General features: G+C 37.2%; 1 protein-coding gene across 7 annotated transcripts in view; it reads left to right on the forward strand.

Moving 5' to 3' along the window:
• KHDRBS2 (KH RNA binding domain containing, signal transduction associated 2) overlaps nucleotides 1-25,781 on the forward strand; it is a 393,362-nt gene that overhangs the window by 181,488 nt on the left and 186,093 nt on the right. For all 7 annotated transcript variants that reach the window (XR_005828603.1, XR_005828605.1, XR_005828602.1 and 4 more), the window contains exon 4: nucleotides 9,430-9,576. Coding sequence is in view for 2 of the 7 variants with exons in the window: in XM_040599141.1 (XP_040455075.1) it covers nucleotides 9,430-9,576 (147 nt within the window). In the remaining 5 variants the exon portion in view is untranslated. The remainder of the gene's footprint in view (nucleotides 1-9,429; nucleotides 9,577-25,781) is intronic.

The following is a 25,781-nucleotide window of genomic DNA, read 5'->3' on the forward strand; positions in this document are numbered from 1 at the left end:
TTAATGTAAACATCACCCAGCACCAACCAAAAACATCCCTGAGCTGTCAACATTATTCTCATACTAAATCCAAAACACAGCGTTGTACCAGCTACTGAAAAGAAAATTAACTCTATCCCCGCCAAAACCTGGACACTCATGCAAGTTGCAGGACTTAGTGCTTGTAAGAGCGTAAGAACTAGTGAAAGTTGAGAGGTCTTCCAAGAATTAGTGGTTTAAGGGTATCCTGAACTGCAGGAACATCAAGATTGCCAAGACTTCTGTGTTCAGCTTCTCACAAGGAAATGCTTCCATACTTATCCGCATTATTTTCATCTGAATCTTGTTTTTGGTTCTAATACTTTTTAAAATTGGGGGACCAGAACTGTCTTCAGTATTGAAGGTGGGGCAATAGTACAGTGTTTGCAGTGTCATTTCTTTTCCTTTCATAAAAATACCTAAGAGAGGATGTCCTTTTAATTGATATTGGACACTGAACAAATTCTTTCTGAGAACTGAGTGTAATGCCTCCAAGATGTTTCTCCTGAAATAATGTGATCTAGAGTCTTTCACAGCACACACAGATAGACTTGGTTTTTATCACTGGAGAATTTTTATTACTGTTCAGCTCGTTTTCTGGATCACTTATGAATACCCCAGATGGTTCTTGTGGGATTCATCTAGCAGCTTCCCTAAAATGAACACCTATTTCCTTACTTTTGTAATGCGTAACTTGATGAGAGTTCCAACTGGTACCTGATTAAGAGAAAGGGCAGCAGTGCTGCTTTTGTGTTCAGTAGGAGTGTATTCAGAATATCTTTATCTTATTTAGTCCCTCACTAGGTTATGGATCCCAAAGAAACTTAAGCATGAAAGAACTGTCAGAACTCCTTCATCGTAATATGGTGCTGCTGGTCAGACACTTCTGTGTCTGAGGAGTATTACTGTGGACAGCTCTGGTGTCTGTAGATTTCAAGGATAAGAGGCAATGGAACAGGAGTTTGGATGGCCACAATCCGGTGTTTAGGATCGAAGTCGTGCCTAAATCCTAGGTGTTTAAGTTCTTTTGCAGCTATAAGCTAAGTGAGTAGACTATATAGTTAGATCAGGGAAGACATGGAAATCTCTTTGTGTAGCCACCTACAATAGCAATTAGGCACCAAAGTAGTGCCTACATGCATCAGTGGATTTATCCTTCAGGCTGTTATTTGAGGAAGCATCCTGCATCAAATGGGTGGTTAAGCAAGTTACCTTTAAGTGGTACTTGGAGCTTTCATCATGAAATCAGGTTTCAATATACAGATAAATAAATTCCCAAAGTGAATCTTCAGTTTCCTTCACAGTTAAAGGTAAGTGTACACAGTAGCCCTCTGCTGACTCTTTGGAAATACAAGTTCTTCATTCTGCTTATACATAAAACAGGTTAGGCATGGATTTTTCCCTCCAGAATTTTCTCTATGGTGCAAACACTCTTTCTTATATTTATTTCAGGTGACCAAAACCAAACTCTTTAAAGTACTTGACTACTATACAGTTGGAGTTGGCTTATATTTTGGTTTGATAGTGCATAGCAAAAGAATTCATTCAGAACCTTGAGAACTTCCAAACGTTTCTTTCACACAAGTCCCTATACTTAAAGACATAATACCCTTTGCAAATCTTATAATACAAATAGTCTTTCTATCTAATCCTTGGAGAAAAAGCTGCATTTCATAGGACCAATAATAAAATAGTAATAATAATAATAAAAATAACAATAGCAACAACAACAACAACAATAATAATAACAATAACAATAATTACAGAGAAGGGAAAAAGGGATTAACATTTATAAACTATGATAACTTGGCTCAAAATGCAATAAAATAAACAGAGCTAGAAAGATGTTATAGAACTAGCAAAATGTTTTCTGGAAAGTAAGAATGATAGCAGAGGAAAAGGAAGTGTGTTTTCCTCTAACCACTGTAAACAAAGCTATGTCTGCTTTGCTCATAGGGTCTTTTTCCCATCTACCACAGGCTTGTTGCTTTATTTTTGACACAGTAAGCTCTTAAAGTTCTTACAATTTAATCAGCCATTATAAAATCTCTCTAGACTTAATTTTTTTTAGAGCACCAAATAACTGTATTTATCCTTCTGAGTGGGTTGATTTGGCTCTTGACTGTCAGTAGCCTGGTATAGTTGAACAAAACAAAACCCTGTATCATAGTGAGGAGCCCGTCCTAAAGCGGCGGTGGGGTTTGGGAATGTGGTCTGTGCTAATTGGTGTTGCTCAGTCACTGCAGAGACTCATCCTCAGCAGTAGCCCTAGCAATCACAGCTCATACTGTGGCAGAGCCCAAACGATTGTTTTTAAACCTTGAGAAAATCACGTGTATAATCTAGTGTTGAAATCCTCTGATTGAACTGGGGAGCGCATTGAAAGCAGCAGGCCTCGTCCAGCTGTGTCTGTCTTTAGGTTGAGCATTAAACATTTGTACCCGAAAAAGCAATCTCTGTATTAGGGGAGTATTTATATATATATATATATATATATATATATATATATAATATACTTTATATATCAGCAAAGTCAACAGGTAATTCCTGTTTTCTTCCATTGATGCTTGTAGCCCTGTGTCTCAGTAAACATGGTGTTGCCGTTGCTTGTCGCAGGGTGCTGGCTTTGTGCTAAAGCAGCCCCCACAGAACTTGGGACCTGCTGGGATTGCTCTGGGCTGGCCTTGGTCTGCTCCCAGCTCCTTTTGAGCTTGCTTACTTCTAGCAGCAGTTGTCTAACGGCCAAGTGATTCTTACCTATGTTGTTTTACCTTTTGCCTAGATTCGTGCTGTATTTGTAACTAGAGGATAGCAACAATAAGTCATTATTCTGTGTAGAGGGTGCCGCTATGGCCCTAGAATAAAACTGCAGGACAGGGGAGTAGAGGAGTGGGATGGAAGTGGAGGCCTTGAAAGCAAAGGCATGGGATGGTACGGAAAGGCTCCAGGGCTGTAAACAGGGACTTGGCATAAAGGTCAATTACTGGTCATTAAAGGAGTGCAACCTTGGGAGCTGGGTAAAACCACTTTATGAGTTAAAAAGAAAGCAAATAAAAACATACAGCATATGTAAAATTTACCATATATAGTGAATTTGGATGGGGAATGGAGATGCAAAATGGTGGAGAAAGAGCAATTTATGTAGCATGTTGACAAAACTAAAATTTACCGCAGGTGTGGTGTTATACATCTTGCAGCAAAGGACTCAAGGTGCCGCCAACTCACAGCAATACCCAGTCCCCAGCTGAAGCCATTAACCTTAAGACCCCCCAGGGCAGAGGAAGGGTAAGCATGAAAGGGTCAGACACTAGAAAGTTTGTGTCATTTCACCTACATGTAATTGGAGCTGCAAGTGTTAGTATGGAACTAGACCACTAATAATTCTTCGATTAAACTTTTACAACTTTATTAAGAAATAAAAAAACAAAACAAAAACTTCATGTAAGGTATGGTTTTGTCCGTAGTAAAAGTAACAGCTTGGTGGGAGTTCAAACAACCTACCATGTAATTTGGTTGCAACAGGTTGGTAATTAGCCTCTCATAAATAAAAAATGTTATTTTGTACTGTCATTAATTAAGTTAAAATATTCCTGAATCTGAAGGCACCCTGAATGCAGTGGTCCCTAGTCATAGTCATAAGTTTTAAGATGAACATAATCTTCTTGGGAAGCATCTTTAGGTGGTATGGTAATTGTATATTTCTTGAGGATCTTTAATTTCCTGCATTAGCTTTTCAAACTTTCAATCCATTGGTTATAACTCATTGAACATCTTTGGCTTGTTTAGTTCTAGCAGCCATTGTCTAATGACCGGGTGATTCTTATCTATGCTGTTTTAGCTTTGTACAAGTGTAGGAACATTTGTAGGTTTGTGAACCCTATCTCTGCTCTGTCAGTTTTCTGGCAAGTAATTTATACATAGATCACTAGTTGCTGGTCGCAACAGTCACTGCTTGTAGCCTCAGTTTTGGCACATACCACTTTAATGTGTTAACCTTTCTCCTAATTATTTTTTTTTTCATGGAATTTATATTTCTTGTCCATCTCATTTTCATCCCAGGTGTTTGGGCTCTTTCAACAGTGATCCAACGGTTGTGTTATCATCACATTCTTCTACTGATTTATTTTTGTTTTCATTCTCACCTATCTAAACAAAAATACGATCTAGGTACAGCTTAGTACTTCCTTGCCGTTAAGATGTTGCCTTTAATTATGGAAAGCATCAGGAAATAAAGTGCCCTTGAATTGAAGGGCCTGTTTGTCCAAGGGAGTACTGAATGTACACAAATATCTCCTCCATGTGGCCCAAGTAACTATGGGAACATTAGTAATGGGTCAAGTATAGAAAAGTAATTGTTGTCACTTGTATCTCCAGTAATTTCCTCGGTTGCAAGCAATGTTCTTCCTACATACCTGCATTTCATTATGGGGACTCTGTGGCTGACTGTAGGTGTTGTACACCCACGCTCTTTGCTCTGCTGTATGAGCAATCCTCATGTACTCACCAGCTCCATTTTACCCAATCTTCTTCCTGGAATGAGAATTAACTGGTTTAAAAACAAGAGTAAAGGGATGGTTAAGCTCTTTTAGCTTTGCTCTGTACTCTGCTGAGAACTGTCCCATTCCACCTCATCCATTTGCAAATTGTTCCTCTTTTTATTTGTTCTCTGTTTCTCCACTGGTGGGATCTAGGTTCTGAAAGCTTTTTTAATCCCAAAACAGGAATCACCAAGAAATTATATATGTTCTGATTTACTTGTTACCATATAGTTCACTTGTTACTTTTACGACAATCAGTGTTGCAGACAACATCTTGATTTTTGCATTTATGTCCACATTAAAAATTAATAGGTTTGCATTTGTCAAACTGCGTTCTCATTAATTTTCTTCAGTAGCATTGTCCATTGGTGTTATGAATAATGCCTCTGTAGCAACAGTGCTCTGGTTACCATCTTTGTCTAGTCTCTGTGCTATGCTTTTATTTGCAAATTCTTGTAAGGTATGAAATGCACTGCAATTCTCATATTGTTCTTCAAGTACCCATTGTTTCTTATCATAGCTGTATTTGTTACATTATAGGAAGCTTTGTGTATTGTATTAATGAAGTTTGTCCCTGAGATCTACACAGCTCTTGCTGCATGTTCCTCTTCTATTGTTCTTGGATATTCTGTTATTTCAGTGTTATGAGGACACTTTTTATTCATCAGTCTGGATTGTGTAATTTTGTTTGCTATGCAAACTCCATTTCCTCTTTCAAGTTCCTTCCAGTAGTTTTATTCAAACATTTTGACTGGGGTTCCAGACAGAAATAGTTCTCCATCAGCACACATCCTTTTAAAACGGTAAAGCTGCTTTTGCATCCAGAGATAACTCATCATTTTTCTTGGCCTTTATGTTCTTATCATTCACATGCCTCACGTTTGCAGAGGTCGGTACTACTCAAATTTCTGTTCTAGAGTTTTGTAATTCATTTTCCCTGCTTTGGTCAACCGGAAGTTATAAAACACAGCAGGTGCTTCAGAATATCTGTTATCTTTTATGAGGGAGTGGGTTATGGAGCCATGCATCAGGTTAAGGGCGGGTGGATTTCAGCACTGTGTGGCAGACACACTGTAAGGCAGCAGATGAAGGAGAAGGAAGCCTGAAGCACGTAGTGTGAGGGGAGCTGTGTTCGCCTGTGGAATGTAGTACTGTCAGTCTTGAGAGAGGAAGGCAATTGGCATGCAGAAGGGAGCGGAAGAGGATCAGGATGAGGAGGCAGTTGCCTCTGGAGCGTGGTGTGTGTTTCCTCTGTTGTGCTCATCCCACAATAGTGTTAAACATCATCACCACGCAGTAAATAAACCCATAGTATTAACCTGGGGGTCAGTACTAGGGCAGGTTGCCATCACTGATCCAAAACCCCAGGGAAACTTTTCTGTTCATTTTATAAATCATAGCTGATCAGGTCCCAGGCTTCTTGGTTTTTTTTTTCCCTATGATCCAGTGCCTAAAACTTAATTTTGATTGTTTTCAGGGTAGTTCTCTACAGTAAATCCATCAGGCTTTCAGTGCACATTGTCTTTCACTGTGATTCGGTTCCTGTCTAAAGGAGCAGGCTGAAGGCCTTACCATTTCCATGCCAGGGCCGTGGGCGAATGACTGGGCTGCTGGGTAAACCCCGGCCAAGGCTGTGCAAGCGGGACAGGGTCTGGAAAACTGATGGAGGTGACGTGGGAAATTGTAGAACATAAAAAGCTATTAGAATCTGACAAAAGTTACAGAGAGCACTATAGGAAACAGCTGGACCTCACCAGTGGTTAAGGCAGAGTTATATGAGAAACAGCTGAAGTCCACAGGTAATTGGACTGGTGCACCAGAGACTTTTAGGGATGCCGAGTCTTGCAAGGCAAACAGCTCCCAGATAACCTTACAAATAACACCATATAAGATCGAGTTATGATAATCTCACTCATTTTGCCTTCATGTAAGACACTAGAAATCTCATAATCTGTTTCAGTCCATGTTACAAGTACTACGTGGAGTATTTATTACTTAGTGTTTTAGTCTGAATCAGAAGTGCAGTTTAGAGAGCCTCCTGAGCATTCCCAGTGATGGGCTTACAGTGAGCAGAGACCACAGGGTGTGAAACTAAGCCAGAGCTGGGCTCCAGGAGGGCTGTCTGACTTATAATGGGAACTCGGTGTGTGCAACCAGGCTACAACGAGCAGGAAGCAAAACCCACTGAAGGGCTAGAGAAGGGGTAATGCTGTCATCATATAAGTACTGTGGATGTCGGGTCCACAGCACTGACCGTTTTGCTGTGCAGTTGGGCTGTGCTGCTTGCTAATGAAGACTTACAAAGGTGTTGCCCAACTTCACGTGCTCCTGGGAGAGCCTGTTCATCCATACCACACTCGGAAAGCTGTATGACCTGCTGGTAGTCGTCACCTTCCATATCGACAAGCACCTCTTCAACAGTGTGAGTTACATCTGTTGTTTGGCTTATTAGATGTCTGACACCCAACATACGAGCAAGTGTAAGGCTACGTTCAGTCCTAAAATACTCAGACATATTCACTGGCTTTGGGAAGCAAAGTTTGGTATGGTGCTCACATGCTCTATGAGTTCTTACTCTTCCAGATTTTTCCTGAGGTGATTTCTCTTTATCAACACACAGACTTAAAACAAAAGAAGCATTTTCCTGACATTTTACCCTGTTGTGGGAAGAGGGTGTGAAAATTCAGTCTTTAATCCCACGCATTCCACATGAAAAAACATCATTATATCTCCTCAGAAAGAGATGTTAAGGGTCTCACAGCCCTAGTGTGTGGTTGCTAACAGCTGTAGAAGTGACTGCTGAGTAATGACAGAAGGCATGTGCTGAACCTGGAAGGAAGGTTATAAAACAGTGTGTTTGAAGAAGTCCTGAGTTTGCTGAGAAATTAAAATAAAAACATCATTACTGTTGTTACCACCATACAAGCATATACCTAACAAGACGAGTCTGTGTTATAAAACCATGTTTCTGATATCTTAGTGTGCAAAATCCTCATCAAAATAATGAGCCAAGTATTATTTTTTCCTTTTTCTACATTTGAAAAAAGGATCCAATTTATATATCTTTACAAAGTTTGTTGGTAGTCTTCTCCTGAAAGTCAACCTTTGGGGCTTTTTGGTTTTTTGTTTGTTTTTTTTTTTTTAAAGAATCTTAAAAAAGCAATATGGAAGAATCTTTCAACAATTCTAAAGATGTCACTTTAGAACTATTAAAACTTAATTCTGTTGAAATACTTCATGTTGAATTATTCCAGAAGCTGCAATCAAATGTGGTTCTTTTTTTCCAGAAGACTGAAAAGTACGGTAACATCTCATGGTAGACCATTATGCTTTGGTTCTTATGGACATTTCAATGAGATTTGAGTGATAAGCTAAAATGCCAAAGATACTTTAACTGTAAAGATAAAAATAATCTGCCATCTGTGCTGCTTGTCTTAATTTTTAGTTTTTAGTTGAAAACAACTATGTCAATTTCCAAATATTTCAAATAAAGTAATGGATCACATTTATTGAGTTTTAATTTTATCATCATCTGCAAAATGTTGACTTACCATGGAGTCAGATCTAGGGCTCTGGAGCTAAAGGATGTAACTGTTGAGTATTCTGTGAAAGACCAGAAAGTCTTTGGGGCTGGATTTTCTAATGCAGACAAAAAGAATGGTGTGTGTATTGTTTGAAGCATATCATCATGCATATAATCTGTTGTTAAGTAATGGTGTAAATTAGACAAGGCTAAAATAAGTGAAGTTAATGCAGAATTAAGCTAAGTAAGTAAGAATTGAAATCTATAGTTATATATATATATATAAGATATATATGTTATATGTATAACTTTTATATCTTAGCTATCTCAATGTTCATAAAGTACTATTTTAGTATATACTAAAAATCTATAACTTCTTACCAGTTTTAAGCAAATTAGTTTACTTCTTTTTTGTGGTTATGTTTTCTAACTATATAATGTAGATATACATACATATTTTCTTAAAAAATACGTTTCTCAAAATATTTTTGAAGACTGTTTTCAGCTCATCATTTCTTCAGTATTACTTCTTACTGTCTAGTATAGTAATGACATAATTTTTTCATTATGTTGTCATAGCCGATGCCATTAACATGATCACTGTTTTATATCTTTGGGTTTTATGCAGAGGTGACTACTATTAATGTGTATAGCAATTTTCATTCGCTGTCTCAAAGCTTTGCATAAGGAAGTGGGTTGACGTTTCAGAACATGCTCTAACATGAAGTAGGATTATTAGGTTTATTTTATACCTGGAAAACTGGGACCCAAAGATTGTCAAGGTAAATCTCGATGCGGTCAATCACCATCTTAACCAGTGTACACTAGATTGCATAGGTACCATACATCAGAACTGGGACTGAAACTCAGATCTCATGTCTCAAATAGAAATACTAGGGCATACTTTCCTTAGTGATACTAAAATGTACAATCTGCGGATATTCATTAAATAACATAACGAATTTAATAAACAGTAGCATTTGTAAAGAGCTCCAGAATGGTTTAATGGATCTTTATTTCATTTTATTGTGAACAGCTGAGATTCAGAAAGGTTAATGCAGCCTTTCCATTATGGATTTAATATTTCAGTACTTGCTTCTGGAATATTTAGCATTTTGTCACTGTGCTGATTAAAATCTGTCTTAGATGATAATTATCTTGGTTTTATCATTCAAACACCAAAAATTGATTATTAAATCTTCAAGTGGCTTGGACTAGGCTTTTATTTCTCAAAAGGTTTAGAAGTCTGCTTATATTATCTCCTTTTGTTATGTTCTCTGTAAATGCTAAATCAATGCAAAATTAGTAGATTCCCAGTTCTAAAAAAAAACACCCACCCTTTTTTCATAGGAGGAAGAACTAAGAAAAAGTGGAGAAGCCAAATATGCACACTTGAGTGATGAGCTTCACGTATTAATTGAAGTGTTTGCTCCACCTGGGGAAGCGTATTCTCGTATGAGTCATGCCTTGGAAGAAATAAAAAAATTCCTCGTTCCTGTAAGTGGCTTATAGCATTCTTCTGTGACTGGTTATGGTTTTGCTGCATTGAATTTGTGTCTTCTTTAAGCACCTTTAACTCAAGGAAAAAGAAATAAATTTTGTTGAGCATTAATCTTTCATTCTTTCATCTCAGGGAGATGCCAAACAGGCCATTAATTGTCATATTGATCCCCCGATACATTTTCTAGATGTTTTATTAATTCCATTTGTCACTGTTTTTTGCTTTCCTGTCTTGGTTTTTGGAGGGAAGGTAGATTACTTTTTTTTCTGGTTGTAGACATTAGTCATTAGTATGTGAGTACACTTTCAACATTGTTGAATATTTAAGTCTGTAAAAATGTTTTTCTATGTGTAACAATTTATCTAAATATCTTACTCGTGAAGTTAATTAATTTCTTGTGGAGCAAACAGCACGAGGAAAACATTCCTCAGACATTTCTGTTCAGGCAGCTGGTCATGACTCAGACCACAGTTTAGCAATACTCCATCAGCTGGGAGAGCACAGAAACATACTCTAAAGCTGGGAACCTTTCCAGTTCAATTTATACTAAGTATATCGCTATCTGAAATGGTTACCTTTTTGTCTATTGATTTTCCATCAAACTCTCTGAAATTTATTTTCTCCACATTTATACAGTATTCCATGGTATTTTCATACTTAAAATTTGTCCCAGAATTTAAGCATATGCATACTAAATACTACGTAAAGATCGCTTTGTGTAGTACTAGAATTACTTGAGTTATCATCTGAAGTCTATCCTGAGACCATTTAGCACTATAAAAATGTTCAGAAGTTGCGTTCCTTAAAAATAATATAATAGGATCTTGTTTCTATTTGTGATAAAAAAATGAAGTGCAATAACTGTTTGTATCTCTTTATAATAATGAAAGGATTCAATGAATGCCTTTTTATTTTGAGTAATATGAAGCCAAGATAAGGGATGTTCAGGTGAGGCATATGTGTATTTGCATGGCAGAACTTAAAAGTTTTATTTGGTGGGGGCTTCTTGGCAGGAGAAGAGGAGGATAAAGTGGTATTTAAAATGTCCAAATTTTTTAAAGCAACTAAACTTTTTCTATGAATACAAAATAAGTAACTTAGAATTGTTAAACAGCTAGACATTTGTTGACTTTGTCTTTCTGATTCTCACTTTCCATCCTCTTCTTATGCTTCCAGTTAGAGAACACTGGTAATAAAATACTATTTCAAATTCTGGGAAATAACCGTGAGACAGGAAAGGTTTTGGTTGGGTTTTTTTTTTGTTGTTGGGTTTTTTTTTTGTTTTTTTTTTTAATTATTTCTGGCTCTGTGTTGAACATGCAATAGAAGGGACAAATTAGGTCAGTGTTCTAATGCTGGCAGCATAACAGAATGACATTTTGGCTGCAAGTTAATGGTGAAGATCTGCTAAAGTATAACACTGAAAAAAAATTACAGTTAAGTAACACATTCCTGAAAAGTCTGGAGTGTTATAGCTAAAAATGGTAACGGGGCCAATTACAAAGATTGCCAGTCTGTGTCCTGTAAACAACGGTATTTGCTGTTGTTTTTGACTTTGCCAGTTTAATTTGTTTCTGTAAGAGGTTTCTATTTATATTTGTATGTCCTCTTCATGGTGGAAGAGAGCTCCTGCATTATAGCATGACATAGTGAAGATGGTACCCATTCCTGGGTCCCCTGGATTTTTACAACCATTACATATTCTGTTCAGCCTGGAAAATCTGTTCTGGGTGAATAAGGGAGAGAGAGCAGTGTGTGATGAGAATGGTGGTAAAACCTGTGGCATGTTGCTGTTGCAAATATTCAGCATCTGCACAAGCATGTATTTTGTGTGACACATTATTTGTTGATAAAGACTATATGTATTTCCCAGCACAAGGGATAATAGCTACACTGGAGGAAATATAAAAACATGTTCTTTATTACAAGATTTTGAACTTGGTTGTCAGTGGCAATAATCACTCCAAACAGGTAACAATTGTACTTTATGACTTGTTTGTTAGTTTTATCCCCTCTGTTTCATTTCAGATTACAAAAAATTACAAAGCAGTTATTAACTGGCTGGTTACAACATGTATCAGGGGGTTTACACTCAAAAAGCTTTGCACTATATAATTTCCTTTTTGTTCCCTGTTTACAGCATCTTTTGAATTTGTTTTATGATGTTTTATTATTTATAAGAACTAATTTATTGCAGCAGTGAATACTAGAATTGCAAGACAGGGATGAAAGCAGTAGAGTCTAACAGGTTTATTTATACCAAATCAAGGTTGTAACAAACTAATCAAATGAGTTTTCACATCACTTATGAATTTTATGAAGTTTAAGTGAAATATTGCTCTCAGAAATTACACTGATTGTGTCAGTAAGATGGAAGAATATCTTTATGATTTATCCATAAGGTTTATGAGACTGAATTTTAAAACAAATGCCTAGAAAATGTAAGAATAGAAAAGAGAATATGTACAATAGGACTGAGGCGGGAAAAAGAGAATATGCACAATAGGACTGAGGGGGAAAAAAAAAACATTTATTAACTGAAACAAATTTTTGATGAACAAGTACTTTTGATTCAAGTGTAATTACTTAATTTTCACCTCTACCTTGCTCAAGAGTAGTATCAAAACTTTTACTAGTGAAGATTCCACCTCCAATTCAGAGGTAGAATCTAAGTACCACTATTTACACTGGCTGTTCCGCACGCTAACACATTTCAAAGCTGCAGGCAGCTCGGACTCAGGTGGTGAGTTGGGATCCCTCCAACAGGCCTTTATTTCAGTGAATGATTAAACCTCCAGCGTCTGCAGCCTTCGGTAGCTCGCCAACAGGCATGCTTTTAAAGCCAAGCTGCTTCATTTACTGTCTGCTGCTTCCGATTTGCAAATGGCTGGAGGTCTGTGTGGGAGCTGCTGTCGGGGCGTTGCTAACTGTTGGATAAGATTTATTTTGTAACTGACTTCGCTAGATCTTTGGTGGGTTTTATGCAAAAATTTGGCTTTGGGGGAAGGGTTCTTATATCCAATTACTAGCTAGACATTGTGCTCCATTTTTTTTTCTTTTATGTTTACTCTCAGCATGAGAATTTGAATATAATCAAAATATGACAGATCAAAAGACCCGTGATTAAGTAAATAGGATTAATACCTTGGACAGATAAACACAACTGCCTGCTGCATTGTTTATTTGGCAACCTAGTAAAAAACAAAAGCCAAAATGTGCTGCCCCAATTAGAGGTTATAGGGTAAAGATCAAATTTGGACATAGTGTAAGTTATCCAGTAGTAGCTATGTGGAAAGTACAAGCAGTAGGGATGCTTGAGAGGAGGGCGTGTTCTGCGCATTCACCTCTGTGGCCAAGACAAATTAAAAAAAATCCATCGGTAACTGACTGCCAAGTCAGTTCAGTTCTGACCCTGAACTTCCAGGGACGTAGGGCTGGGTGAGGAACCTAAGGCTGATGTTACGTCTTGGTGCCTCAGAATGGGATCAGGGTGAGCAAACTAGAAGGGGAGATGTTTAAGATGACCAATATGGGGCAGAGGTGGGTGGAGGGTGGGGGTGTGTGGAACAGCTTAGAAGCTTTTCAAGTTCTGCTGATTTTTAAAAAGTTCACAGGTATTAAATGCTGCAAAACTTTCTTCACCATTAATAAGCAATGAAATGCTACATTATTCATATCAGATATATCATTCTGATTTCCATCCAAAGGTGCAATATATTTTCTGAAAAGGCTGTTATTTCCATATAGTAAGGGGCTATACCATCTTTAGGAGTTCTGTGCTTCCTAACACATGCAAAATCTTTTTCTGATAACCATTTTTATCCCTTTAAGCAGAGCATTTTTATTTGACATGGTTAGCATCCCTTGGGATGAGAAGGGAAGCAGACACTGATCATTTTATGTGTGAGTGCTCTGCAATAGGGAGCTATTATGTAGAGGGCAGGTTGCAGCTGCAGTGATACAACCGCTTTAAAAAGATTGTTTACAACTGTGTGGTCAGATGATCAGAAATTGAACCAATTACTACTTTAAGAGCTGCTGTTCATTGTATTTGCATACATTTTCCTAGCCACTTGTATCTGCTTTAAATTGAGGCATATTGGCACCACTCAAGGGCTGAGAATAAATACATGGTTATTTAATGCAGTCCAGTTGATGGATGATCACGCATGATCATGTGCCTGTATACCTCAGTGTTTTCTGAGGGTGTTTATCAGATAAGATAAGATCAAATCAGATCAGATTCCTTTATTAGGAATTAGTGTGGTGAGGCAGCAGTTGAGTGCAGGTTTTTATGTTGTTGTGAATTCAGGCTACAGTGTCTTCCAGACTTTTTTGTAGATGCCTAGATCTCTTACTGAGTGGTTAACTTCAATCCTTTGATCTCACCTTGCTCCATACCATTGATTAAAATAATTTTCTTACCAATCATTTAAGAAGAATAAGCATCCTCACTGATGCGACTTCCAGCATCAGCTCTTTATTCTTCCTAATTGAAGATGGAAAACGAATGAGGAAAAAGAACTTTTCAGTGACATAAAAAATTACTCATTTCATACTGGAAGTGATTCATACCAGAAGTACATATGGAAAAAATTGAGCTTTGGGGGAATTGAAAGCAAAACTCGATACCAGTTTGTTTCAGTGGGAACAATTAAATAATCCTAGAGTTTAATCCCTCAAAGGTCTTTCTCTAGCTAATGTTTGAAAAGAAATCCGTTTACTTCAAACATACATTTAGTGTATATATAGTAACTCATATATAGTACAGACCAAAGTTACTACTGATCTGTTACGCCATGATGTGCCAGCTATATTGCAATATATACAGCTAACAGTAACAATATTTTTGTCAAAACTTGGTTTTGGCTGGTTTATAGCTAGTGTATGTAGGTATATGACATTTACTTTCTACATTTTTTATTAGCCATCTGAATTTCTTCTGTGCTACAGTATAATATGAAACCTCTATTTACATGCCATTTCACACTCCAGAGTTTTGCAATCTCACTTTGTTTCTAAATAAGCTATATTATTGGGAGAGGTGTTCAGTCTTTTTGTCCTCTTTCAAAGAACCTCAAAAGGCAAAATATTTCCCTAACTGTGACGGTGAGCAGGAGCACAGCTCCATTTCTAAAAGAGACATCTTTTCTACCTGTCACAGTGATAATTTATACTTGCACATTCTGCAAAGATACTTGCAGTAATAAATAATTACTACAGCAATTATTTAAAAACTGTGATAAGGGAATTATTTGAGCAGCTGTTTCAGCTGAACTGAGTTGTGTTTTTCCCAGTGTGCAACATTTCTGGCAATTTCACACACAGGTTTTGATAATCAAGGGAAAAAAAATCCAGATTCTGTCAGGGCCTAAAATGTCATAGTGTTTTACATCTTCACAGCTTTTTTTCCTAAGTGTTACGTATCAGATCAAATTATTATACATATGTTCAAACACAGGTGTGCTCAGGAGAGCTACCATAACTTGTGGACAGTGGTTCTTGACTTTTTACAGACTGGATTTTTTCTTAACCATTGTATTGGCTGATAGAGCAGCAGCACTTTCATATTGTAAATCATTCATTTTAAGTTTGGTGAAAATAACCCTTAAGCTGTCCCTCAAAGTGAACATTTGGGGATGGAGACATACATTAAAATGACCTTTTTAATTGAAAATTAAACTTAAGTATGTCTCACCTGACTAAATGTTTATGTACTTACCTGATATACCATATAGACTACTGGTTCTTTCTGTTGTGAAACTATAAAATGGATAGCAACATAAAGAGTGCAGAATTCCTGTAATGTCTTTAAATGTGTGCTTGACAAGTGGGTTGCCTGTTGGCATGCCAGAACAAGTACCTTTTGCCTAGGCTTAGATCCCCAACTGCTTTGACTTGGTACAGCTACTTCACACCTCACATGTGCTTTAAGGGTTGATAATCCCACTCTGAGTGGATTAAGACCTTTTTAGACATGCCAGAGGCATATTTAGTCTCTGAAAGCAATTCCTTGGTGATCTCCCTCTGACACACAAAGCAATCAATATAAAAGGCACAGCCTTATTCCCAGAACCAGCCCTTTGTTTTGCCATTCAGATTAACCAGAGACATTAACCTGATCAGGGATGTTAACATTGATGACTAATCGGAGCATACTATTGAGACATGGCTGTAGTTTAAAGAAATGTTTACAACTTGCTTGGTGAGTCAGCATTGATAACATACAGCTGTGGGCTGGCTTCAGCGGTGGTGGGTTGGCTGGTGTAGGTAAGGTGCAGCTGTGGCTGGTTCTGTTGTTGGGCAGCCAAGGAAGAGGGAGCAGCCGAGGGATGAAGAGGAGGAAGAAGCAGAGAGAAGAGAGAGTGTGCTCTGGGTGATGAGAGACAAGGAGAAGGCAGCAGAGGGACTGGCCTGAAAAGTGTGTTGGTATGTGATGGTAAAAGACCTTGTTGCAGCTGGCTAGTTTGGAGAGTGCTGTGACAAGTCTGTATTCATCAGCAATTTTATAGGCCTGTCTTGCTGCTGCTTCTTGCTAGGGTATAGTTTTTTCCCCGGTGGCAGATCAAAAACAATTATTAGGTGTAGGTGGTAAAATTCATGCAGAGAAATTTGAATCCTGCAGTATTGCTCCTGTTTTAATATCAGGTCTGTAATAGTCCCCTCAGAGGGACCACCAGACCCCCCCTACACATCTGGCATTTCATTTAAGAGCTCTTTGTGTCAGTACAAATTTGGCCAATCACCTCATCAATAAAGGCTGGGTATTTGACCCAGTGAAGAGCCTGCAACTTCTTGTGTTCTATGTAAAAGTAGGCATGAAGCGTGTATCTAAAATAACTGTTTTTCATACAAATAATTACTTTTCAATGATAAGAAAAAAAATGTGCCAGATGTTGTTATGTGTTTCCATCATATATGCTAGTCTCTTTTTTTCAGCAATAAATATGAGGAAAGAAAAGGGCACTATTGGCGTTGTAAACATAACACTGAAAGCAAGGAGATAAGAGTTATTCATTTTGGCTCTCCTAAGGAACTGGTTTGTGGCTTAGCCAGGTTACTTTCTCTCTGTTTCATTTATTTCAACAAAATGACAATGAGGTTTTTGAGGTTTAATTCATTTGTGGAGCTAGACTTAAGTAAAAAAAAAATATTTTCCTGCTGTAATTAAAATTGAAAAATGTACTGCAATTAATACCCAGGCAGTGTGTTGGGGTTTGGGGCTTGTTTTGATGTTTTGCGTGTTTGTTTTTAAAAACAAACAAACAAAGAGAAGGCTTTGGTGGCATATTTAAACTTTATACTTTTTTTAGGTAAAAGATCACTGTAACCAATTCTGATGCTGAGCTGTTGTCACATAGGAAAGCATAAAAGAAAAAACACAAATAACAGAGTAATCTTCCTCTGTGGTGGTCTTTTAGTTTCTAGCATCCAAAAATTTAATCTTTTCAAGGCTGTATCCAGACGATCTTGCTTTATACCCTGTGGTAGATTTTTCTTCTCTTCCATAAGCTTGTCAGAAACTTTTTTGAAGTTTTTGGCCTCAGAAAACAGTTCAATTATGCACTGTGTGTAAAAACAAAAACAAAACCAAAAACCCACTTCCTCTTACTTGTTTTAAAGCAGATGCCTAACACTTGAGTGCCCTTTTCTCCATGCATGGTTGAAAGCAATGGATAATCCTCACACACCAGTCCTCACTCCTACATTGTTCTGGATTTGTTTCTTTCCTAAGCCCCCCCCAGCTTTTCTTGTACAGAAGTGGAGGTAGCTGGTTATCTGTGTGGCATATCTCTGACTACCTTTTCCAAGTCTTTCTGTGTCTTCCTTAGTTTATCCTCCCCCCCCCCCCCCTTTTTTTTTTTTATTCTTTTCTGTTGGGATGGGATGACCAGGATGGCACACAGTAGCCTCATCTTGGTAGTCAAGGAGCAGTACACTAATTAAAAGGATCTTCTGTTATTTTACGGTTTAGTATTAGGTTTTTTTCTGTTACTATCTACCATTTTTCCCACTCACACAGATTTGATGTTTTCTGAATTGAATTTGTAAAAAAAATTCAAGGCATCTTTCTGATGATGATGATGATTTTTAAAGCTATTTACTTTTAGTATTTTAATGTTTATCAATATTTAAGTTTAATTATGTTCATGTGCATTATTTTGCATTCATCAATACATCAGCACAAATTTTTTCTTCCAGTTCTAGTAGCTGAGTATAGTGGGACCTTTCAGCAGTCCTTTGCAGTAACCTTTGGATTTTATTCCCTGAATAACTTTAAATGAAATGCAATCACTTCACTATTCAAAGTTTTTATATAATTTATAAATTTTACGAGCAAAACAGAATTTTTTTGAATCACCCAATAAAATCTCTCCCTCAGAAAAACAGAAAACAAACCCAGCCCAGCTGGTCTTAATATTCTTTCTTCTTTAACCAAAGAGAGAATTATTAATCAGCAAGGTGCTCTCTTACCTATTCACAGCTTTTGATATGGCTTATGAGAGTTTTGATCTCAGTCCACGGAGGTCTTTAAAAAGGGATGTCGCATTTGCGGTGTGCCATGCCATATGACGTTAATCTGTTCAGAAATTACCTGTATGAAGGATGAAGGCGTCTTCATCCATACAATTGACTTCTACAAGATGAGTGAGAACAGCCTGAATATATTCAGTGTGTACAAACGTGGGACTATTTCAGTAAGTAAAGGATATATATTTCGGTATTTTCCTGATGTTTTGAAAGGTTTGACGTGTTCTAATAGAAGGAATAATATGACAAAACTTCATTGGCATGAGGGATTTTTAAAAGAAAAAATAAGTTTAAGTTTGAAGTTGAAAAGAAAAGATTGTTGATTAACTATGAAAAGAGCTTTCTAAAAAACCAGTAACTTTAGTTGAATATGTTTTTGGTTCAGCCTCAGTGATGAAGGGATGGCAAGAACTTATAAACAATCACTATATAAAAATCAGGAAAAGGTGCAGAAGACAGTTTAAAAGCAATTAAATGTATAAAATTTCAAATTTAATTGAATAGTTGTGAAGGAAATATGTGGCCAGCAATGCAATGATAATACAAATGAGTTCAAGGAACATTAGAAATAAAAGGAATCTTTAAAAAGATGTGGTCTTCAATCCCTGGAGATGATAACTTTATCAATAACATTAATGATGCAGAAAAAGCAGAATGTTTGCCTAAATACCAGTTGTGTGGCTGGAAAAATACAGGATGGTATAGCTGTATCTTACCGAAATGATGCAATACTTTGCCATTACTAGTACGGTAATGATAATTTTAAGAAAACCTGTTTAGAAGAAAGTCAGGAAACTGGAGAAGAGGTCATAGTGTGCTGGTCTGAGAGCAGTTCTGTGAGCAGCAGAGCTAATGATGGCTGATTTCTAATGACTTTGTCATTAGAAGATTCACATTTGGATTTGGGGGGATTAGATATAGGGTGTGTTTTCTGTCTGAAATTTTTTATGTATTCCTGACATTCACAACTTCATTTCTGGGATTTTTTGGTTGATCTTTTGTGGGCATTTGTTTTTCATTAAGGGCCCTAAGAGTATCTAGAAAGGAATCTAACCACTGCTTAATATTATGGCTTGACAAAAAGAATTTTTTTAACAAGTCTGATCTCGTATTCAATGAGAAAGTTTGTTGATAAAATTGATTTGTGTTAGTGACACCTGATATTCCTGTAGAATCTATCACTTATACGATGTAAGTGACAGGGCTCAAAACTTCTTAATAAGAAAGTTTCCCTGAATAGATGTGTCTGTAGCAGTTTTCTTAAGGAGTTGGTATGTGAAACTTCTTTTCTTTCAAACCTGGTTTCTGTATCAAATTCTGAAGATGGAGATTTACATCTTGATATTAGATTATTTCATTTTGGCATATTCTTCTCAACACCGCAGGTTCCTTTGAGTGAGACCCACAGAGGGGCAAAGGTGGTGCAATACCTAGACCCTGTAGCAAAATCTGTAGTCGTTAAGCAGGTGGAGCCCACTTATAGTAACATCCAAAAAATGCTGGGAATTAAGATACATCTTATATCCCGCCTCTCTACTAGGTGTAGACATTTTATTTTGGAAACATCAAGATGAGAGACATACCTCCAGATAAAGTAAGCTTGAAACTAGAAAAGGATTTTAGTAAGAGGAATCATTCTCTGGATCTGCCCATAGTCCATTGACTACACAGGGAAACCACTGGTGATTTAGGTTAAAACAAAATGAAACTCTTACAGGTGCATAAGCCTTTTTTTTTTTAAAAAAAAAAAAAAGGAAAGTCTATATGAAGCATAATCTTTCTGAAGAGTCATATGATGACACTAGAGTCTAGTGATTAGTTTTGTTCAGAACTGACTGGAGACCTTATGGAGAAAGAGCAGTGAAGTAGTCTGGTACCCAAAGCTGCAAATGGGAGTAAGTTGGTTATGATGGGACAGCATCTCGCTAGGGAATAGAGACAGGAGCTCATTCAGAGAGGAAGGCTGAGGATGGATGCAGAAGCCAACAAAAGCATGCTCAAGAATGAACAGCTCATATTTAAATCATTTGAGCACAATTACAACCTACCTACTTGCCGTTTTGTCTCAGTTGTTTGAAAATGATTAGATACATGCAGTTTATCTGTAAACTTCTTAATAACTAAACATGAAGAAAAATATGGAACTATCTCCTTTAGATGTGCTGGAACAGGATTTGTGTCTATTGGACACTAATTTATATTCAACATAATTTTCATGGATGTGTAACTTGTGAATGGCCCAGTGAGTAACAACTCGGTTAAGGCACTGTTGAAAATTAGTTTTTAGCACCAGATTCGAGGAAGTGAGAAATTTTTCAAGCGGACAGTGTGACAAGCTGGGCAGGATCTGTGACTATTTCTGCTTAAGGTAAATGCTTACATTTCTGTTTATAATGGATGCTTACGACAGAATTAGCCTGAGTGGGACAGTACAAGAAAGAACTGAAAGCAGTGGAAAGCCCTTATTTTTCAGAATTTTCCTTTTGTTTCTTCATTTTTATAAGATGAGTTAAAAATGAGAGGGTATGCAGCAGTAGTTGACTGGCCTCTTAATTAGGCTCTAAGATTAGGGTTAAGTGGACATGTATATGCTATCCAAGAATTGTCAGTTGGGCAACTGGCAGGGAAACACAATCAGAAAGTGTTCCCACCAGTGAGGGCTTCAAAATCTCATGGAGAACTTTGCAGAGAGGGGGCGCCGGGGAAAAAGTCACTTTTAGAGTGACAACGGCAGTTCATTTTTTACATTATTTTCTTTAAGTCATTGTTACTTTTAAGGAGGTAAATAAATAATGCTTTGTTCCAAAGAGATTTTTTCTGAGTTATGTTAATCTGGTCACAAGTCCCTAGCTTGTAGGATTTCCTTATGTGCCAAACACACATGGGCCACCGAGTTAAAAGAGGTGGGGAAAAACAAGCAAGAGGTGTGAAGTAACAGTAGTTACAGCAGGTTCAGGAAACCAGAGCTGTTATCTCACAGGGGCTATGAAAATCCCCTCAAAGTCAAGAAGGGCAGCTGCATATTTAACACAATATTAAATTACACAATAAACAGCTATAATCTCTGCCAAATCATTAATCCTTAAACTGATCAGTTAAAAATCTGTGAAAAGAACCAATGCTAAATTAAAGATTTTGCTCTGATTTTGATTGAGATTTCTTTTCTGCCTATAAAAACATCAGAAAGATAGATTGTGCCTTGGGTATTGGCTGGTCTATGCTTTTCTGTGGATCTTGCTTTGAAAAGCACTTAATAGATTTATGTCAGTCTGGAAAATGAACTGCATCCAGGGTAGGAGTTTGCATACCAAACCGAAAGCAGGTGCAGTTAAAGCCAGAGGTGATATAAAGCTCTGAAAAATATTTGCACAGTGGCAATCCTGTCACTCTGCTTCACTGCTGCATCTTCAGTGTGGTACCATGATTTATGTCACAAAATGGTATGAGTCTCCAATATACTATTGCATACCTGCATGAGAATGTGGTTTTACCGTCTTCATCTGTCTCCCAAACAGTGTGAATATGTTGCAGTGTGTTTAAAGAGATCTATTTTAATTTGGTTAATCAGTCTTCACTTAGAGCTCAATTTTTTGCATGGTCAGAAGTCATATTTTCAGCTGGAATGCAAAAGCCTGTTATGTTGTGTAGTGCAATCATGTATTGCAATATCACTTAAAAAAATAATTTCTCCTGTATCATATTTCAAACTAAACAGCTAAGTCATATCTTCATTAATAAAATGGCAAACAAACAAAATCTGAATGTATTTCATTTTCTGCCAAACCCTAGCCTGTTTTTATGTAAATTACTGTATCCAGGGGCCATATTTGAAGACTAGTTATACAGTGTATCAATTAAATCTTGACTTGTACTTCAGCCCTTTAATCAGTTCTGAGCTCAAAGTGATTTTTATGTCGTTTAAGGCCCAAGGGAATAGAGAGACTACAATGAGTTTGTGTATATTATTATATACTATAATGGCATGCACATTAATATTAATATGTTCTGTATAATGATATATATCTCTATCCTTATTAGAAAGTATCTTACTATAATATAGTGTAGTCGAGCTGTTACATCTCACCCAGCTGCCATTGTACCAAGACCACCAGATTCATTTGTGCATCCCGCTGTGAGGTCATCCAGCTGCTCTGCCAGACTAGTGCTCTCCTACTGCCTGGCGTCCGCAGCGGGTGAGGATAAGTACCTGGTTGAGCAGCTGAGGATTTTTATTTATGGAAAAATTAATATTTCTAACCAGTCTGATCAGAGACTGAGAATCAGAAAAGGAGGGAGTATCCCTTTTTGTTACTGTATCCTGCGGTTTTGCTTTGGTGTGCCAGAGTAAAGCATTATATGATGCTCCTGAGAGGTTTCTCTCTGCTGGCATAAATTGACTGGTGTCCTCTTTCTAAAGAGCAGAAGGTTTCTTGTGGCTCATAAATATTTCTAAGGAAAATATTTACGAGGACAGGAAAGAATTTATCTCCCTGGTATCACGTTAGGGTCAGAAAAGCTCTTTGACCATTCTAAGTGACTTATGCACACCTTCTTTAGGCACGTGTTGGGCATGGTGGGAATAATCTAGGCAGTTCTGTGGCCCAGAACTTGTGAAGAGGAAATCAAGGGAGAAGTTAGAGACTCATGGATTCTGAAACCAGGTAGTACAACTATTCCCTTTCAGTCTCAGCCCACACAGGTGGTATAATTTCTCCTAAAAACTGTACTAAATATCTGTTTTAAAAAGATATCAAATCTCAATTAAAGTGCTCCAGGTCACGTGGGGTTCATCATCTTCCTGCTAAGCTTTAGTTACCCTTGCTGGTAGGAAACTGTCTGTTTTCAAGGTTGGGGTTTTCTGCCTCTGAATTCAGTTTCCAGTCAGTAGTTCTGTGTCTTTTTCGCATTAAAAGCACCTCCTCCTCTTTCCACCTATTGGTTATCGCTTTGGGTCTCCAGAAAGAATGTGGAAGAAAGCAGATGTTTCCTCAAACCAGTACTTCAGTACACAGAATACAGTTGTTAAGCCCCATTTCATAAGTGGATTGGTTTTTTCTTCTATTTCACTGCTCTTGAATCCTGACCCTGTTGTCAGAAGAGCCATGTATATTTGTGATAGTAATTTGGCCTTCAAATTTTTAGCACCCACTAGTTTGTCAAGCAGTACAAAAAAAGATTTGATATAATTGTCCAAATAGTAAGAATATTTAATAGTGTTCAGCCAAGAAGTGATTTCTGAGGACATTGCTCTGCATTTTGATGTCTTTCAAATAGTAATAATTTAAAAATAACTGTACAATACCAGTTTGCAAATCATTCAGTGTAATCCCTGCTAATTCAATCTCAGTTTTAAATCAAGACGTTAACTGATGAAAAATTCAGCTGAGGTGCTTGATCTGAAAAGAGCTGCATACAACAGAAACGCTCTCATATCCTCTTCTATTAGAGAGGTAAAACTTCCTGTCCACATTGGGCGAGATACAATGAAAATTGAAGTTTTATTTAAATGCAGAACTGAAACATGAGTTAAATGTCTCAGCGTTTTCTATAAGTCTTTAAATCTCCCTGTAGAAACAAGTCTGACTTTTTTTTTTTGAGTGGGGTGGAAGGGAACTGAAGGGAGTGATCATATTGTATTTCCAAATGCCTGTATGTTGCCCTGATTTGTACTGATCGCTCACTGATAACTTTTGCTTCCGTTATCAGTCAGTTCCATTATCAGCATTGAAAAAAATACTTGTCCATCCTTCTTACTATTGTTTTTACATTGGTTTTGTTCTGAAATAAGCATTTAACCTGAATAGTTATTGCCCAGTGCTGCCTTTCTCTTATCCGTGGCATTTGGGTTATGTGGGCAGCCTGCTGGATGCTCTTCAACAGCTCCCAGCTTTCAATAACATCCCTGGCTGCAGGCTCAGATTCCCAGACACTTCAAGTTTCAAAAAGGTGGTCCTTTTAAAATGTTGAGTGCACATAGTATTCCTGATACAAAATTACAGAAAACGTACCTGTCTAGTGGAAAGTGTCTGGGCCCGTGGCAGGGGGTTGGAACTAGATGATCTTTAAGGTCTCTTCTAACCCAAACCATTCCATGATTCTGTGATTCTGTATCAGGATCAGTGTGTACCTAGGCATCAACTAATTTTCAAATTGAGCCTGCACTTTGTCAAGATAGTTTCACTACTGACTTGCTCTACATTGAACTCAGTCTGTTTGTTGAGCAGTTGCACCCTAGCTTGTTTTGGCAATATTACAGAGGTTTTTTCAGTTGCATGTTACGAGATCTAGGAGATAACCCCAAGATGAAGTCAGTCCCATTATACATCTCTTTCTTGCTGTGTAGTAAGAGGAGAAGTTTAAGGAACATTTGGTTTCTTGCACAGATGAATTGGTCTGTAACACATGCACACCTACACTCCATTCTTTCCCTTGAAGAAAGCTCTAACTTCTATTATCCAAGGGCCTGAATTTTCTCTTGTCAACATTGTCTTTGCAGTGAAGTACCATCTTCCTGTAACATCTTTACCCACTAGATGGTGCTTAAAAAAAGGGATCTTTTCTGCTCTTTGTTTTGGGTACTATTACATACTATGTGCCAGTTGCTAGATCCCACCAGTGAGCTTCTCTATGAGATCCTCTAAGCTGGTGTTTGTCCCATCTCTCCTGTCTGGAGGTGGGACCACATATAAGGCATAAAAGAATGGACAAAATAAAAACAAGAGGATAGGAAAATAAAAGAAGAACCAAGGGAACAAGAGCAAGAAAATGTGATTAAATGAAACTTAAAAAATATGACTGATGAACAGCTGTAGAAAGATACTATCTGTGGTTGCAGCATCTATGAAAAGTTTAGGAGCTCTAATTTTTTTTTCAAATTAAAGTCTATGAGCAAGCATATTTGTTTATATTGTTTGTTTTTGTATTTTTCATTTTAAGTGGAGTGAAAGCATTTCATAGAAAAACATGCAGCTGGTAAAATCCACATAAAAATTACACATTGACATTAATATATTAAGCTTTGCATGTTCTTTATTTCAAAGAGAAATTATAATCAGTTATTCCAGCGTGCTCACACTTTTGATGGAATGTTATTAGCTTTAATTTCATTGAGATTAACAGACCAACTAGGGTCCAATTTCCCATTTGAATTTTTGTTCATTGCTATTAAAAAAAATTACTTAAAATGTCACAATACCTGCAAAGATGTGAGAATGCCACTGTGACAACATCACCTTTTCATGCATGTTGGTTGAGAAATAACTGGCCCTAACTGTAAACTTTCCAAATTATAAACAAAGGAACCATAAAACCACACACAGTAGTTGCCATATTTTCTTGAGTGAGGTCAAGGGTACTGGGGAAGGGTTAGAATAGCAGGGATGGGAAAGAGTCAGGAGTAATCACAGCTGGCAGGAAAGATCAAAAACACAATAGAAAGTATGAGATGACTCTGAGAAAAAGGCACTAAATAACATTTTTTTAATTGATTTCCGTACACATCAGTATTAAATGGTATCAGATCAATTTTACTCCAAAGAAAATTCTGTAGTGAAGTCACAGAGTACTTAATCAGAAATAAGATGGGAGTTTAGCTATTAACAATGCTTTCAGGAAGTTCAAAGTTAGTCATGTATACAAATACTTTATAGCTGGTGGAGGTTAGGAAATA

Source organism: Falco naumanni, chromosome 6 (genome assembly GCF_017639655.2).
Source record: "Falco naumanni isolate bFalNau1 chromosome 6, bFalNau1.pat, whole genome shotgun sequence".
In the NCBI taxonomy this organism is placed as follows: Eukaryota; Metazoa; Chordata; class Aves; order Falconiformes; family Falconidae; genus Falco; species Falco naumanni.